The sequence below is a fragment of the Anoplophora glabripennis genome, unplaced genomic scaffold (genome assembly GCF_000390285.2).
Source record: "Anoplophora glabripennis isolate ALB-LARVAE unplaced genomic scaffold, Agla_2.0 scaffold170, whole genome shotgun sequence".
Lineage (NCBI taxonomy): Eukaryota > Metazoa > Arthropoda > Insecta > Coleoptera > Cerambycidae > Anoplophora > Anoplophora glabripennis.
In genome coordinates, this window is record NW_019416299.1 from 270,897 (window position 1) to 287,441 (window position 16,545).

The 16,545-nt window shown below is 36.7% G+C and overlaps 5 protein-coding genes across 5 annotated transcripts; 2 read left to right on the top strand and 3 right to left on the bottom strand.

Moving 5' to 3' along the window:
* Nucleotides 1–2,212: 2,212 nt before the first annotated feature.
* Nucleotides 2,213–5,814, bottom strand: LOC108903952 (stress response protein nst1-like). The gene is made up of 5 exons (XM_018706304.1): nt 5,582–5,814; nt 3,714–4,147; nt 3,071–3,312; nt 2,665–3,016; nt 2,213–2,596 (listed from the first exon to the last, which is right to left on the bottom strand). The coding sequence occupies exons 1-5, from the start codon at nt 5,766–5,768 to the stop codon at nt 2,213–2,215; spliced, it is 1,599 nt and encodes a 532-aa protein (XP_018561820.1). The 5' UTR covers nt 5,769–5,814.
* A 3,425-nt stretch (nt 5,815–9,239) lies between these two features.
* Nucleotides 9,240–10,868, bottom strand: LOC108903953 (lisH domain-containing protein FOPNL-like). Its single transcript, XM_018706305.1, has 3 exons — nt 10,783–10,868; nt 10,520–10,723; nt 9,240–9,376 (listed from the first exon to the last, which is right to left on the bottom strand). Exons 1-3 carry the CDS (start codon nt 10,814–10,816, stop codon nt 9,240–9,242), a joined length of 375 nt encoding a protein of 124 aa, XP_018561821.1. The 5' UTR covers nt 10,817–10,868.
* A 423-nt stretch (nt 10,869–11,291) lies between these two features.
* On the top strand, nt 11,292–13,360 carry LOC108903965. The gene is made up of 3 exons (XM_018706317.1): nt 11,292–11,425; nt 11,477–11,658; nt 13,134–13,360. Exons 1-3 carry the CDS (start codon nt 11,335–11,337, stop codon nt 13,329–13,331), a joined length of 471 nt encoding a protein of 156 aa, XP_018561833.1. The 5' UTR covers nt 11,292–11,334; the 3' UTR covers nt 13,332–13,360.
* A 475-nt stretch (nt 13,361–13,835) lies between these two features.
* LOC108903958 (endonuclease III-like protein 1) lies at nt 13,836–15,423 on the top strand. The gene is made up of 4 exons (XM_018706309.1): nt 13,836–14,479; nt 14,615–14,785; nt 14,841–15,000; nt 15,146–15,423. Exons 1-4 carry the CDS (start codon nt 13,886–13,888, stop codon nt 15,400–15,402), a joined length of 1,182 nt encoding a protein of 393 aa, XP_018561825.1. The 5' UTR covers nt 13,836–13,885; the 3' UTR covers nt 15,403–15,423.
* A 52-nt stretch (nt 15,424–15,475) lies between these two features.
* Nucleotides 15,476–16,449, bottom strand: LOC108903959 (nucleolar protein 12). Its single transcript, XM_018706310.2, has 2 exons — nt 16,339–16,449; nt 15,476–16,255 (listed from the first exon to the last, which is right to left on the bottom strand). Exons 1-2 carry the CDS (start codon nt 16,425–16,427, stop codon nt 15,670–15,672), a joined length of 675 nt encoding a protein of 224 aa, XP_018561826.1. The 5' UTR covers nt 16,428–16,449; the 3' UTR covers nt 15,476–15,669.
* Between the last annotated feature and the right edge of the window lie 96 nt (nt 16,450–16,545).

Consider the following 16,545-nt stretch of genomic DNA (forward strand, 5'->3'; position numbering starts at 1 on the left):
TTGAAATTTAGCTGTGTATACCAAATTTCATTCATTTATCACAACGCGATTGAGAGATATTGCAAAAAAATGATTTCCATTCCTCCCTCTTCAATGGGTCCCTGTGCCCTTAGGAAGCATTTCCGGACCCATGTTCATATGAACTTTTTTACTTAGTTTTGATCATAGAATCGGCCTGTTCAGGGTTGGCAGCTAATTATGAGACACACTGTATATTATCGGCTGGTCTGATTTCAGATCATAATCTAAGGATTATGAGGGAAAGAACTTATAACTTATACTGCTTTGGGGATTTAAACCGAATAATAACAAAGAAACAATAAAACAATGGGAATTAATTATTAAAATGAAGCAATTGCAAAAATTCAAAACACCACTAATGAACTTCATTCACTAGATAAAAGCTAAATGCATATACCACCGAGCCACCGTAGATTCTTAAGGTCAAACCACAACGATTTACGCTAATTTACCTATGTGCAAAAATACACCGTAAGGGCACTAGGGGGCGTCAAAGTTTTTGAAAGAATATCAATAATCAATTCTAAAACGGAAAAGCTTTGAACGATTAAAATGAAATTTAATATGTAAAAATATATTGGTAAAAGGCTTTTCCTGATGTAATTAATGTTAATTACCGACTTGCACAAATGCCTTAAACTGGATACCTCAGTTAAAAAAATATTCATATTTTTTTTTGTATTAGGTATGTTATTATCATCTAACTGTAAGCTTCCAGAAGTCGATGCCATATTCCATTGCTTTGTAACACCGTTATAAACATCGTTACATGCCATTGGTACTTACTTTGCACAGAGTATTTAAAAGAAACCAAATTTTTGTAATATAAAATTTTTAATTTATTCGAGCGAAATGGCTCCAGACAGAAGCTTGATAGCTTATCCGTCGGGGTAGCTTGAGGATTATAACTATACCCACTACGCCCGATATCCCACGGGATCTAGTGCCCGAACAAAAATTTGCAGGTCCTAACCAGACCCCAGACTAATATAAAAAACAATTAGAGACATTTGAGTGTCTTAGAACTCGGTGCAGAATCAGTGAAAAGAATTCTACGGTCAGCTGAAACCCGAATAGAACTGACCAGTGCTTGTCTTGGTCACTTTGATAGAAGAAATTAGATCGTACGAAACCTTTTTAAAGCAGTACAACTCAGCGATGGAAGACAAACGAAGGTCTCAGAACCATTCATCCCGATCCTTTGGGGGTAGTGAAGAGGTGCACCCTACGCTCAGTATCAAGCTGGACCCAGATTGTGTCGTGAAGTCAACCACCATCCTTATGCTAATGGAAGAAACTGAGAAGTTAACGCCTGTGCCCCAAAGTAACGCGGTAATCTCAAATGCGTTACGGGGCGTAGATAACGGAGCAACTCAACCGATGGCGGCAGCCAATCGAGTCGTTCCACGACAAATCCACATTTTATTTATGAAATATGTACGTTCGCGCGCGCCATTATTCCATGGCTAGAAATTGGCCTCAATGATTTGGGATCGAGGGGGATTATCCCTCTTTATCCTGCCTCATCTCGTGTAGGCCTGGACAGCCTTCGTAGGTGGGCCCCATCCGTCGTCTACCCCGACCGCAAATGCGGCCGGTGTAGGCGCTTTGTGGGACCTCCTTTTGTCCTGGCTGGGCCCTCCTTTTGTCCTGGCTGGGCCCTCCTTTTGTCCTGGCTGGGCCCCGCCGGCTAGGGCCCTTTCTTCTGGCGCTCTTCTTGCTTCGCCGGCTCGTCTGTGTAAACCCCGGGGGTGATGTCATGTTTATGTGTGGTATGGTTGGGTAGGGTAGTGCGGCTATGCAGCCTGGGATGCGCTTTGCTAAGGTGGCCCTTAGGCTAGGGCGGGAGGGGAGGGGTAAGGAGGGTATGGGGGGTGTGTATGTGTGTGTGTGTGGTGGTCGTTGTCTTCGTTTCTTGATCCTGGCGGTCTCTGAAACAGAAAAGGTTAGCGGGCAGGGGGGAGGATATGTACGTTCGATCACAAGCAAAGGAGAAAATGGCGTTAATAAAACTCTCGGTGTTTCAGTTACAATCAGCTCATATTATTCCAGATATGTGCATACCGGTATACAAAATGAAACCAATTTTATGTTCTAGCGCATAAAGTACCTGCTTACAAACAAAAAACCATTAACAGCAGTTTTTACATAAAAATAGCACCCTTGCCGCAGGAATCGTTGCCGTTATAAACTAGAAGAATCCACCCCACGTGTCCCTGGGCGCCTTTGACTCCCTAAATCGAGGTTGGGGCCTCTTCTGCTGCACCGTAGTCGACGACTCTTCAATCCTCGTCTCCTGCACTTGCGGCGGTGGACTCTTGGGCGGCGAATAGTGGAAGGGCGAGGTCCGTCGTGGGGCCGGCGGCGGTCTGGCCCTGCCGAAACTGCCCAAGCCGGATTCTTCCTCCACTTGGGTGGAAGTGAAGGGGCCCCTCTCTTCGGGCGGAGTCTTCGGCGGGGAATAGTGGAACGGCGACGGCGGCTTCGCGACTTTCCTAGCTCTCGCCCTGCCGAAGCTCGCGACAGACTCTTCTGCGGCCATCTCCTGCGGCGGCGAGTAATGGAACGGAGAGGTCTGAAAGATTGGGACATTTTTAATAGTATCTACTACTTTTTTTTTTTTTTTTGTTACGATATACTAACCTGTCTGGGTGGCTGCTTCTGAGGCGGTGTCTTGATGGGCGAGAAGTGTGGCGATCTGGCTTTGGAGCCTTTGGGCCTCTTGAAGCTGGTGCGGGACGCCGCCTTCTGGGTCTCCGTCGCCACCGTGGTTTTTATGGCGTCCTCTTCCATATCCGCGGCTGTGCTGCTCGCCCACTCCGGCCTCTTCTTCTGGCGCGTTTTCTTCATACCCGCGCCCGATCGCGTCTTGCGAATGGCGCCCGTCGACGGACCGCCCTTGGCCACCTCCATCGCCGCCTTATTGTGCTCCTTGGTAGTTCTCAATTCGTCTCTTATGAACGACTTCTCGACCGAGTCATTCAACTTATCCAACCTGGAAAGAAGCAGAAGTCGCTTTTTGTTGCACACTTTCAGTTGTATTACTCACTTATCCTTCATCTGGATCTCTTCTTGGGCCAGTTCTTGCCTCTTGGTCTCGGCTTCGGCGGCTCGTTCGGACGCCCGGTTCTGTTCCAGTTGCTGCTCTTTCTTCAGTTCTTCGAGACGTCGCATCAACCTCTTGTTCTCCTCGGACATGCGCTCTCCTTCACTCTTCAACCACTGGAGGCGGTGGTAGGCTTGTTGCCGCCTCACCATCTCGAAGGCCTCGTCGCTCATCATTGTTTGGGCCTGGAGGAGTTAGTTAATACAGTAAATACAAAAATATGCTTACAGGTCAATAAGTTTGCGGGCGAGGAAGAGGACTATTAGGATAAGAGAGAGAGCGAACGAGAATCACTCGAATGGTCTACACAGTCTTTGTGTTCTATAATTAAATTATTGTGCTTCACTTTAGATATAAACTCCTTTATGGAGTTTCACAGTGGCATCTGTGAGTGAATTCAACTTAACCGCAAACTTATTCCTGTTACTTAATTTACATCTTCCATGGTCTAACAATTTCCGAGGTGATTGATACGTTGTCGATTTAGACGTCTTGATTTGTTCAGAAGAAACAATTAAACAGTTTTAAATACAACCACTCCAGAAATTGTTCAACCTTGTCCCTTTGAACTGTTCGTAAAACCTACTTCTTTTGGTGGAGGGAACAGCTCCTGCAAGTAGTCATCCTTATTCCTCAGGAACCGCTCGAAATCGAAGTTGGGCGCCATCTCGTAGATTTCGTTGATGGCCCTCATCATCTTGTCGCTCAATTGGCTAGTTTTCTCCTCGTAGTACTGGACCATCTGCAGCTGTTCGTTCACCAGCACGTCGCTGACGTCTTGCGTCATGGTTTCATACACTTTCTTGGCCAGAGATCGGAAGGACTCTAGATCTTCGGCCATGACCGAACGCAGAGCGACGCCGTTGTCGGAGGTATAGGGGGCAACCATGTTGATAAACTCGTGGACGGGAACGTCTACATTTTTCACTTCCTTCAGAATTCTGCGTATTTCTTTTACGTCTTCGCCCTCGGGCGACTGCCTCCTGGCGGTTTCTTTCCTGAGTTTTTCCCAGTTTATCGCTGCGAATAAAAAGCAAAAGTGAACATTTAAATTCCTGCGGGTCGTCCGTTGTCATAAAAAAATTTAGGGTGTCATAAGCGCCAAAGGGTATGTCCTTAAATTCATCGATTGAAAATGAGCTTGCAGATTTGTGGAAGTTATGGAAAATAAATGGTACTGGTAAGTTGAGTTTATGATTTGTCAACGATCTCCGTGTTAAAATTTTATATCAAAGTTTTTAATATCGTTTTAAAAAACAAATATCAAAAAATATGAACCTAACTAAACCCAAAAGTCATTTTAGAATATAGAAAATGTTGAAGTCATGATAATTAATAGTGCAAATCGGAACAGCTGTAAGCGCAAGTATCTAGAAGTCTTAATTTAGACTCGGTTAAATTTGCAAATATTTCAATTTTTTTTTCAAAAATCAGTATTGCAAAATTATTACTCGAAAACTATGGGACCGATTTTAACGAAAATTGGTGTGATGTTTCATTACATCAAAAAGATTTCTTTGGCCAAGTATGAAGATCCTACCTATAATATAAGTATTTTTAAAAAAATCGCAAAAATATAATTTTTTTTATGTTTTTGCTACCTATATGTATTTGCAATAATTATGTTGTATTTTTTTATTTGAAAGGTATATCATGTGTAAAATTGAATTACGAATCTTTTTTTCCTCTTCAATTTTTCTCTACAATGAATAGTTTTTGAACTGTGTTGAAAAAAACAGAAAAAAATGGAATTTTTTCCAATTTTTTCACTATTTGTTTAATAATAAGTTTAGCACACGTTTTGAAGCAAGCGCATAGTGAAATTATGTTTTGTTATATGATTTTAAAGTCATTAAAGCAAAAATTAGCGAAACTATATAAAATATCCATATGGGTATTTTGAAACAGATCCCGCCTGGTCTACTGGTCTACTAAATAAATTGTCCCAGGGTCAGGCAAATGCCGCTCGGGAATTCGCTCTTTTTGCATTAAATAGGGCTTATTTTTACAGTCATTTAAAAAAAAAGAGAAATCACCTACGCCTCTTTGTTCTTTTTTTATAACGTTAATTGTTAATTAACTATTGATTTCTCTTTTCTTTAAATTACCGTAAAAGTTCTATTTAATGCAACAGTTTTACAGTTAACAAACTGGTGAAATATGACTATAGATACCTTAAATTGTAGGTAATTTAATTGCTTACAACATAAGATGATTAATATTCCGATAGGTCGTCTAGATTTTCGTGGATAGTAAAAAACAGTGAAAAAAATACGTAATTTTGCGTCACTTTTTTGATATCATCAAGTGTTTTATGATCTAATTCGATCAGTGTACTTACTCGTAGTTAAAGAACATTACAAGCAGCTAATAGCAACTCAGAATCACTCTGAACTGCCATTTGCCATATTTTTTGCCCGCATCGAGATCTCATATACTCGTTGCTACCCTTACCTTTCTTGTCCTTCATCGGCACGCTGAAGGCGGGCAACTGCCACTCGACGACATCCTTTTTCGCCTTAGTGGCGGCGCTAGTGCCCGGCTTACTCTTTCCCTTCTGCTGCGCCCTGGACACATTTGACTTACTTGGCTGCTTGGGTATGGCCCCTTTGGAGGACGTGGATGGGACGCGTTTCGACATGTTACTTTATCAGTGTTCCTCAGAGACAGGGGGACACCCGTTTGGCTAGACAACAAAGCGCTATCACAAGAACTGCCGTCGCTATGCTTGCATACAGGCATACCATTTTTCAGGCTAGTTGCGCGGGAGCATGGGGCGGCGTGAACTGTTGAACGATATGTATTCAGAATGGGAGAGAGATTATATCACTAGCATTTTAAAAACTGGGCCGAATTGTCAATGGGTTTTGACGGGAGCCTACTTTCCGTCAAGGGTTTGTCGGCGATGACTTAGAATTGGTTTTAGAATGTAGACTATTCAACACTTGCCAAAAAAAAATCCAGTTAATGTGGTAATTTGTAGAAAAATATATTGCTACGCAGTGGCGGCTCGTCGGGGTGGGCAGGGTGGGCAGTGCCCACCCTGAAATTTTCAGAAGAATAAACAAAAATTTGTGTATATATTTATCAAAGTGATTTGACAATTCTTATAAAATTAAATCTAAAATGCGTTACCTCCTTTGAAACTCCCCCTACCAAATTTTAAAATTATATTTTAATCATGATCTCGGCAGCAACCAACATAACATTCGGGCTAGCCCGTGGCCGCTGAATTAAACAACGCCGTACCCCAACCATACCTTGCATGCTTATACGCACCTAGGACTAGACAGTAATCGGAAACGTAAGTCGTTCACTAATTTAGAATATTTGGCCCAAGTCGGGCGAGCCCGCACACCGCACACAGCTCGCATATACCCATTGAGCACCCATCGAGTGTTGTATCGACCACCTAAGACTTTTCACCAGTGGTTGGAAATATATATACGTATATTTATTTGCTGTAATTTTGTTCTTTAAATGAATTTTTAAATATTAGAACAATTTTTCCCTGCAAAGGTATTCCAGAAAACAAATTTTAGTAAACGAAATAATAAACCGTTTTATAATAATTTGTAAATCGCGTAAAAAAATAAATATCTATGGTGCTATGTTGAATGTTCTTTGATAATTATAATTATTAAGGTTATTTTAACTCGTTACTGTTAAACTGAATTAAAAGTGATTGCTGAGAAATTTTCAATATTTGAATAGATTCTAGTTTGTAAACATGGGAGTGATGTAAATTATTTTTGGGATGATCTCGGCAGCAACCAACATAACATTCGGGCCAGCCCGTGGCCGCTGAATTAAACAACGCCGTACGTTGCCTGCTTATACGCAGGGCTAGGACTAGAGAGTAATCGGAAACGTAAGTCGTTCACTAATTTAGAATATCTAGCCCAAGTCGGGCGAGCCCGGACACAGCCCGCACCCGCATACTCATCGAGTGTTGTATCGGCCAGCTACGGCTTTTCGCCAGCCAGCCAGCAGCGGTTGGAAATATATGTATATTTATGTGCTGTAATTTTGTTCTTTAAATGAATTTTTGAACATTAAAACAATTTTTCCCTGCAAAGGTATTCCAGAAAACAAATATTAGTAAACGAAGTAATAAACCGTTTTATAATAATTTGTAAATCGCGTTAAAAAATAAATATCTATGATATGTTGAATGTTCTTTGACAATTATATTTATTAAGGTTATTTTGAAGCGTTACTGTTAAACTAAATTAAGAGTGATTGCTGAAAAATGTTCAATATTTTAATAGATTCGAGTTTGTAAATATGGAAGTGATATAAATTATTTTTTAGGACTTTTAAATTCGATACATATTTATTTATTTTTTCAAATAATAAACTGTTCGATTAAAAAAAATAGCTTCTATTTAATATATTTTTTTTATTTCAATCAGATTTTTAATAAATTATCATTTGAATATACATAATTACCTAAAATAACTCTACTCTCCGGGCAAGCCCTTCGACTTCACTCGTATATTCTTCGGGTACTTACGTGTAATCTGCGGTTTGATGTTAGTTTTATTTCATAGATTAGGAAGGTAGAGATTTGTTATTCCTTGTACTTCACGACTTGGTTGTTTGTAAGTTCTAGGTTAGGGTTAGTATAGTGGTTTAGGTAAGTTTTTAATGTTTAATAGTTTGGAGTAAAGCAAAATGGCAAGCCGAAAATAGCGAATTGGTGAGTAGCAATGGTGATATTATTAATTTTTTATTAAATAAAAAATTTTGTATGTTAACTTTCGATGATAAATTATTTATTTCAAAATTAAAACCTACGCCTGACATGAAAAATTTAATAAATAAAAACAATTGCGGAAGTAACAGATCATTTAGTAAAAATTGGTACAATAAATATGAATGGTTAAAAGGTAATGAAACCAGAAACAAATTATATTGTTGGAATTGCTTACAGTTTAATGAAAAAAGTAAAACTCCATGGAATTATCTAGGATATTCAGATCTGAAACATATAAATGAATCTTTCAAAAAAAACACGAGCGATCGGAGGAGCATACATATTCAACATTAAAATTTAAATTATTAGGAAAACAAAACATTCAAACTTTTCTTGATTCTGCATTTCGTGAGAATATTTTAAACCATAATAAAGTCGTGGACGAAAATAGAGACATTGTAAAGCGCCTTATTGATTTGGTTATTTACTTATTTATTTATTTATTTATTTATTTATTTATTTATTTATTTATTTATTTATTTATTTATTTATTTACTTATTTATTTACTTATTTATTTATTTATTTACTTATTAGAATTTTAGTATAATTTATCGTTAGTAATTTCAGCTATAAAAGTGATAGAGAATTTTACTATTTGTTTAGAGAATTATATAATTTTTTATATGTCCTTCTATGCCATAATCCTTGCCTTATCCCCTATCCCGGCAAGAAATCACTGTGATGACATTCTCGTTTGTTCTTGCTGAACTATTAGGTATACTTTTGGAATAACTAATATAATTTTCAGATATATTTATATTAACTATCTTCATAATTCTTAAGTTTTTTACACTTTCAAAAGTAAATAGACTAACGTAGATTGCAATTATTATATGATATTAAGTTACATGAGAGAAAAAAAATTTTGCCCACCCATCTCAAAAAGTCACGAGCCGCCACTGGCTACAAGCATATTACATCTTTTTCTACAATTTCATTATATTGAATTTTTCTGTTTCATTTTTTTTTATAATATTTTGGCCATATATTTTATATACAGGGTGTCCTGAAATTAATGGGGCACATAGCAAGGGTAGATTCCTTACATCAAAATAGTGCGATGAAGCTAAACTTACCTTAGTCCATTTTAGGATAATAAAAGAGTTACAGAGTGTTATAGTTAAAATTTTGAATTCAAAATTCTTAAAATTTTTAGTTTTCAATGAATTATTTTTTAAAAATAATTGGCGTTGTAATAAATTTAAAATTCGATAAAATTCATATCGAGCAGTGCGACAACGGCGCGGCGGATAACAGGAGGTATTAAGCTGTCCAGCTGTTTTTAAGTAAAATATATTAATTATACTATCTTTATTAATAAAAAATATACAATATATTACATGTTGTGTTCCTTATTCCTCGTCCATATTTTGAAATGCGGCGACGATATAATAGAGGAGCGGTATTTTCGCGGTTTTTGCGTCATCCATCACGCCAAACTTTGTGGTAAGTACGTCCCTGCTCATTTTCTCACTCTTTTGGCCAGACTCTATAAAAATTATATAAAATAAAGTTACAATCGGTATAATTCTAGGCTCTGTCACACTTTGGAGTTATTGTTAATAGACAATTGATGGATTTTTTCACTTTGTCTCGGTTTAGGAGCTAATTTCGAATTTGATTTAAAGAAAATTATTGCACTTTCAACTTGCAACATTTAAACGTAGTTTTAGGTGAAGATAGTTTAGTTTTTGGTAAAGTAGTAGCACTAAAAATGAAATCGTATTTGTTATCTTCTGTTTCACAGCTAAGGTTTCGTAAATGTCATGATTGGAAATGATTGTTACCTACGTTACTCATCGGAAGTTTTGACCAACCGTAATTAAGTATTGTTTTTAGGCCTTATAAACTACGTTTTGTTGCTGTGATAGTGTTTTGTTCTTCCGTACTGTGGATGTTTTACTATTTTGTGCTTCATCTATTTTGTTGTACAGAAAAATCCCAAATATTATGCAGAATAAGAATCCGAGTTTGCCTATTCCAAAAAACCATTGCTAAATTTAAGGGAACAAGAAATATACAAAATGAACGGAAAATGACACGTTTTTCGACATATTTTCCCTGTAACATTGAAAGTAAACTCTAAATTAAAAAAAGTCGTTATTTTTTTTTGTTTATTTGACGATTTTCTGTAGAAATATTTATAAATATTGATGAAACTTTGTGAACAAATAGTAAAACATGTCAATTCTACTCTAAAAATTTTGTAACGATCGATCGCGTGGTTTCTGATTGCCAGGATTTTTTATTAAGAAAATTTCAAAAAGTTTATCGCGTACCGTGGGTTTAAATTAAGAGAAAGGGCACACATTTTTTTAGAGATACTGGTTGCCATAATAAACAATGATCAATACAAAAAATACCTAATTCTTATACTTTTATAACCATTTTTTTTTAATTTTTCAACATTTTACTCTGTAAACAATTATTTATTGTCCAGAAAATTTTCTCTGCAATCCACAAAATCTTATTTGGGATTTTTCTGTACAACAAAATATATTACTTCAAACACAAACACCAAAGCCTACTTTTACTGCTCTACCGCCTGGACTATATTTCTGATTGCCCTAAAGCGTAACAGATCCGAATTCTCGACTTTTTTCATCAAATTGCTGCTGAAATACACTTTTACCTGCAGCTAATACTTGCTCTGTGTAAAGATATCCATTCCAAGTGAGGTACTCCCTTAATAACTCATTTATCAATTTAGTTTCTTCGGGTACTTTCGGGGGTTCCTTATTTTCGATATTCCTGTTCAAAACCGTCATGACAGCTGCCCTTATCTGTCCACTCACCTGACCGAGGGTGCCGTCTTTTTGCAGCGATTCTCTGATGGCTAAAATTTAATTATCGCATCAGAAACGGAAATCTAAGCTTAAAATTGTTTCTACTTGCCATCTAAAAGATCTGCTTCCGTGGGCGCCTCCATTTAAAAATAAAAATAAATTCGGTTTCTCCGCGAGATGTGGCAGATTTGTCAGTTCGTTCGTACACCTAACGACCACCTTTTGTTTGTATCAAAGCCTTAATGATTGTTACCTAGTAACTAGCACCAGGGGCGTGTGCAAGGGAAAGCCCAGGGTGTACTCCAGTACATTAGATTGAACTTGAAAAAATATTTGTAGATATTTTATTGCAGTTTATGATGGGACGCAACATGCAAATAAGTTGCTTTGCGTGTTTGTTCACTTTTTGAAAAAAGTTATATGATATAAACTATGGGTTCAAGCTTCGGTTATAGAAAATGTGCTTAGAATTATTTAGTTAATTACATTTTTCGTTTCATATAGCGTTATTTTCGTCAGTGTTCGTTTGTGGTGGACGAAAATAAAAAAATACCAAGTAGTCTTTGAAAGGATTCAGCAAACTAAAAAACACATTTGTCATTTCTGTACAACTGTCACTGTAACACTTAAAATTCCTGTAAAGAATTAACAAATCAGCAAAATGGGCGAACAGGCTGAAAATTTGAACTATGACTGCAACTACAACATGTTCCTGGCCAAAATAATGCTCTCCAGTCTCCCCAGATCCGAAGGTAATTTGAACTGTGACACTTAACGGTACGATAAAACTATTCATTATTTAGACAGACAAAAGGCGGTTAAATGGATGAAGAAACTGACGACGTGCAATAGATCCTTGGAGGAAATGAAGCTCCGAAACGATTTTATGTACTATTTGGTCGTTAATATTCAGCAAGGAGAGCTCCATCCGCCTTTCACGGAAAACCCCCCACCTAGTCCCCTGCCGAATATAGCCCACCTTTTGGTAAAGTTTAGCATATAAATAAAGCAGTGCTAGTACTAGCGTAATATTGTTTGTTTACACGCGAATTTAATTACTACTCCAGTCCAGAATTAGAGCTTGAACGTGAAAAAATTATGAGTAGACATTTTGTTGCACTTTATGACGGGGAAATAGCTCAAAAGGAGTAACGCTAAGTTGGCAAATTTACGTGATTTTTTCACTTTTTTTACTGCCCACGAAAAACTAGACGACCTATAGGAAAATTAGTTATTTCAGGTTGTAGGCAATTAAATGACCTACAATTTAAGGTGTCTAAAGTCATATTTCACTGTAAAATAAAAGTGGAACGTTGAATAATAAGTTTTCGAAAATTGTACATTATTATTGCAAAAAGCTATAGATGCTGATGAAATTTATGGAAAAGACGGTTAATCCAAATACCAACATATGCGCCAAAGGTACACTGACTTGAACATTTTAAATCTGGTTCAAAAATCTCACGCGCGACAAACGTTATTGTTTACTTCTGCTATTACATGTACATTTATTACGTGTACTATCGATGTAAAACTTTCTTAAAATAAAAGTTTAACCCTTCATTTAATTGTCTCTAAAATCTCGGCACAATACGTCTAATAGTTAAATAACAATTATTAACATTACAAAAAAGTTATCTTGTGAACAAAAAAACGTAAAAATAAGCCCTATTTAATGCAAAAAGAGCAAATTCCCGAGCGACTTTTGCCTGACCCAGGGACAATTTGTTTATAACGCTGTTTTGCACGTCCTAGGTACTTTGTTAGTTGTAAAGAGCTACTTAATTCCAACTTTCAAAAGTTTAGTAATTAAACAATTAGTTGCAAAAAAAACAACCAAATTAATTACCAAATAGCTAGAGCAACAATTTCACGGACAATGGAATCGGCGTTTGGCACACACGTTGGTCTTTGGATTTACCGTCTTTTCCACAAATTTCATCAACATCCATTGCTTTTTGCAATAATAATGCGCAATTTTTGAAAACTGATTTTGCTGCGTTCGACCTTTATTTTAAAGTTAACAAATCAGTGAAAAATGACTCTAGGTACCTTAAATTGTAGGTAATCTAATTGCTTACAACATAAAATATCTAATATTCCGATAGATCGCCTAGATTTTCGTGGGCAGTAGAAAAAGTGGAACAACACGTAAATTTGCCACTTATTTGGCTACTTATAATATTTTACTCTAATTCCATGACATTTTCTCTCATTCCGAACCTTTCAGCAATAAGAATATTTAAACAGATTAATTATACATGAAATTAATAATTATGATGATGACGCTAATAAAGAAACAAACTTTAACTAATATCTCGAAAAGAGTGCATTCCCGGTCTAAGGTTTCTATAATCTTTTTCCTTATATCCACCTGTATACTTTCTCGTAGAACACCATGTATGGTGGTAACTTCCTCTTTGCATAAAACGGTAGAGCATTTCTGTTTTTTTTTTTTAGCCAGGAGGAGTGGCGGCACCGGCTGACGTAGACGACATGAACGATCCATCTTCAGGGGGTGCGAGTGGCGGAGGAAAGAAACCCATGCTGTACGAGCACTCTCCGGACGGGGGGGCCTTCTTGGCCGCCCAGCCGGTACCCAGATGCGGGGCCTTCTGTTACCTAGCCGTCGTAGCCCGAGAACCGAACAGAGATTAATCAACGCAGAGATTCTTATTGATACAATTAGTGAATAATATACCTATAATACATGTGATATGTTATATTTCATGAAAAATCTCACAATACATTAACTTATTTGGTATAACAAGTCGATTTAATGATGTAGTGTACCTACTTCGATATGAAACTAACATTTTTTTGTAGATAGTCGTATTTTTTCACTATTCTCTTTTATTTTCATGGAAATAATTAGTTGGCAGAAGGTTAAATACGTATTTCGTACGTTGATTAAACAATATATCAGTTAAAGTTTCGTATCTTACATAGAAAACTGTGTGGTACTCAGAGGAATAAGTAAACATATTCCTCTGAGGTGTGGTATCTTATATTCTATTGTAGTGACAGCTTGTTTCAAATCATAAAACAAGGTTACATTTGAACTACTGTGGGGAAATCACTGGTACTCCAACGTTTTGTGACGTGTGACGTCTGCACAGACGTATGTTTACAATCAATTTCAAATTTGACGCATGTCCTAACCCTAACCTATAAAATATAACTTAAAAAAATGAATAATTGGAGGTAAATGTATGATCAACTTACGAAGTGCTCTTTTAATTAAAATATTAATAAATATGAAGAGATTAACAAAAACTGGGACCGGGAAAGACCAAACGGTGCGTGTAACCAGAAGCAGTACAAATAATGAAGATATTAAAGATAAATTTTCAAAATTTCAATTCCAAACAAAACCAAAATTTTCTCATGTTTCACCAAATCTAAACGTGGAAGGAAATGAAAAGAGTAATATCCATCAAGAAAATGAAAAAAAAGAGCCAGAAACATCATTACGTAAAAGTACAAGAAAACGTGATCACATCAAAATGGAATTTGAACCTTCAACCTCACGAACTAGGACAGAATTGGATAATAATGTTAACGATAATGAATTGCCAATCAAAGTGAAGAAAGAACCAGGAGATGCTACTGAAGAGAGCAACATTTCTGTAAAAGTTGAGGATCCGAAGAAACCAATAAAATCTGAGACAAACCAGAAGTTTCTTAAGATGCCCTTAAATTGGGAAGTAGTATTGGACAATCTACGTGAAATGAGGAAAAATTTTGATGCCCCGGTGGATTCAATGGGTTGCCATAAATGTTACGAAGAAAACGCTCCCCCGAAAGTAAATATCTTGTATTTATATTCAATATATTCCCTAAAATGTTTTAATTTTACACATTACTAGTGATTATTTACATTTAAAAAAAATCCTTTAAGAAAAATGCAAACAGTGTTACTGAGAAAAGGTTAATTTTAGGTGAGAAGATATCAACATCTGCTATCTCTAATGCTGAGCAGTCAGACAAAAGACCAAGTTACTCATGCCGCTATGCAGCGTTTAATCAGCCACGGATGTACGGTGGAAAATATTATGAATACATCCGACGAAGAATTGGGAAAGTTGATATACCCGGTAGGATTTTGGAAAGTGAGTAATATTTTATGACCTTTGTGACCTTTCATGTTTGTTATTATTATTTTAGAGCAAAGTTAAATACATAAAGAAGACTACTGAGTGTTTGCAGAAAGATTACGATTCCGATATACCGAATACGGTAAAAGATCTTTGTAAGCTTCCCGGAGTGGGCCCAAAAATGGCCCATATTTGCATGAAAACAGCATGGGATCAAGTTACTGGTATAGGTATGATTCTTTACATGTTCTGTTCTATTTATAAATTACAATCATTGTAAAATACAATTTTTAAGACTTACCCAAAAATTTTTATTTTATTTCCTCCACGTTCGTACTTAATTAAATTTATTGACACGTCTTGTATGTTTTTCAGGTGTAGACACTCACGTACACAGAATCTCAAACCGTCTAGGCTGGGTTAAGTCGAAAACTCCCGAGGAGACGAGGAAAACGCTGGAGGACTGGTTACCTCAAGATTTGTGGGGTGAAGTCAATCACTTGCTTGTGGGATTCGGGCAGCAGATTTGCCAACCCGTCAGACCCCAATGCGCGACTTGCCTGAATTACGAAGTGTGCCCTTTTGGTATTAATTACCTCAAGAGCGAGTTGAAGGGGAAGAAAATGAAATAACTTCGATTACGAAATAACCTGTTTACGATTTACTTTTATATATTTTTTTATATTCAATAAAGTTTATGTTAAAATAAAACATTTTATGATCTGACAAAGAAATTCACACTGACCTTTCATTAAATTATTTATGTAAGTTTTATTACATTTTTAGCATGTTTATTCTCAATTTTTTCGTTCCGATGGTACATATTACAACTCGTGCATTACTTTTGTGTTTTCCCACAAGTTTAAATTCTATGTATGTCCCAAAATATAATCACAAACTTATTCATTCCCTTTTTTCCTCCTGTGGCCTTTATCAGACTTATGAAATTTCATCCTCTGTTTCTTCATCTGGAGCGATTTTTTCTTTTGCTTTTGACGTTCCAATTTATTTTTCATTTGAAACACTTTACTCTTTTTCACTGTCTTTGTCGCCTGTTTTTTCAATGCCTTTTTCACGTCCTTTTCAGTCTGAAATTCTACTTTCTCCGTTTGCTTCTCTTTGGACTTCTTCTTAGGCTTCAATTCCATTCCGGGAACCTCCTCGTCTTCATTGTGAGATTCTTCACTGCTTTCTTCTTCGTTTGCATCATATTTTGGTTGGTTTGCTCCAATCCAATGATTCTTGTTAGCTATCTCGCTTGACGCTAACTCCACGACTTTAACAGTTACGTCATCATTCTCATATTCTTCGCTGATAAGGTTCTCTAGTTCTGGTATCGGTCTGTGCGAAACCACTAGTTTTTTGTAAGATTCTTTTGCTTCAGCTTTAATTCGCTTCCTTTCTTCTTTCAGCTCTTTCTCAAACTTCTCTTTGGCATCTTTTTTGCGTTGCAATTTTCTCTTGTGGAAACCAGTTAGGAAATCCCTAAAACAATTTATAATTAGCGCTACATGTGGCGCGAAAAATTGAGGTTAACATTAACATCTTAATTATTTTATTTATTTTACCTTCTCTTATTTTCGTCAAATACTAAAACGACCTTATTTTTACGATTTTTTGGCTTTTTAGCAGATCTCTTGGCATTTCCAGATGCCATATTTGCATTTTTTACTACAATAGCACAATAGAACCGAAGTGACAGATGAATGCAGTGAAGTCGATGTCAGTTTTTACAAGGGGTTAAAAATAATTAAAAAAAAACATGTTTCGACGTG

What these genes read in the sequence shown, in the direction of transcription:
- LOC108903958 (XM_018706309.1), top strand. Translation starts at nt 13,886, where the DNA reads ATGATCAACTTACGAAGTGCTCTTTTAATTAAAATATTAATAAATATG. An exon ending in AAGAAAACGCTCCCCCGAAA is followed by an intron (nt 14,480 to 14,614) that starts GTAAATATCTTG and finishes GGTTAATTTTAG; the next exon opens with GTGAGAAGATATCAACATCT. An exon ending in GGATCAAGTTACTGGTATAG is followed by an intron (nt 15,001 to 15,145) that starts GTATGATTCTTT and finishes TATGTTTTTCAG; the next exon opens with GTGTAGACACTCACGTACAC.
- LOC108903952 (XM_018706304.1), bottom strand. Translation starts at nt 5,768, where the DNA reads ATGTCGAAACGCGTCCCATCCACGTCCTCCAAAGGGGCCATACCCAAG. An exon ending in GAGATCCAGATGAAGGATAA is followed by an intron (nt 3,017 to 3,070) that starts GTGAGTAATACA and finishes GCTTCTTTCCAG; the next exon opens with GTTGGATAAGTTGAATGACT. An exon ending in AGAAGCAGCCACCCAGACAG is followed by an intron (nt 2,597 to 2,664) that starts GTTAGTATATCG and finishes CCAATCTTTCAG; the next exon opens with ACCTCTCCGTTCCATTACTC.
- LOC108903953 (XM_018706305.1), bottom strand. Translation starts at nt 10,816, where the DNA reads ATGGAGGCGCCCACGGAAGCAGATCTTTTAGATG. An exon ending in GGAAGCAGATCTTTTAGATG is followed by an intron (nt 10,724 to 10,782) that starts GCAAGTAGAAAC and finishes ATTAAATTTTAG; the next exon opens with CCATCAGAGAATCGCTGCAA. An exon ending in AGAGCAAGTATTAGCTGCAG is followed by an intron (nt 9,377 to 10,519) that starts GTAAAAGTGTAT and finishes TAATTTTTATAG; the next exon opens with AGTCTGGCCAAAAGAGTGAG.
- LOC108903965 (XM_018706317.1), top strand. Translation starts at nt 11,335, where the DNA reads ATGGGCGAACAGGCTGAAAATTTGAACTATGACTGCAACTACAACATG. An exon ending in CAGTCTCCCCAGATCCGAAG is followed by an intron (nt 11,426 to 11,476) that starts GTAATTTGAACT and finishes TTCATTATTTAG; the next exon opens with ACAGACAAAAGGCGGTTAAA. An exon ending in CGAATATAGCCCACCTTTTG is followed by an intron (nt 11,659 to 13,133) that starts GTAAAGTTTAGC and finishes TTTTTTTTTTAG; the next exon opens with CCAGGAGGAGTGGCGGCACC.
- LOC108903959 (XM_018706310.2), bottom strand. Translation starts at nt 16,427, where the DNA reads ATGGCATCTGGAAATGCCAAGAGATCTGCTAAAAAGCCAAAAAATCGT. An exon ending in TTTGACGAAAATAAGAGAAG is followed by an intron (nt 16,256 to 16,338) that starts GTAAAATAAATA and finishes AAATTGTTTTAG; the next exon opens with GGATTTCCTAACTGGTTTCC.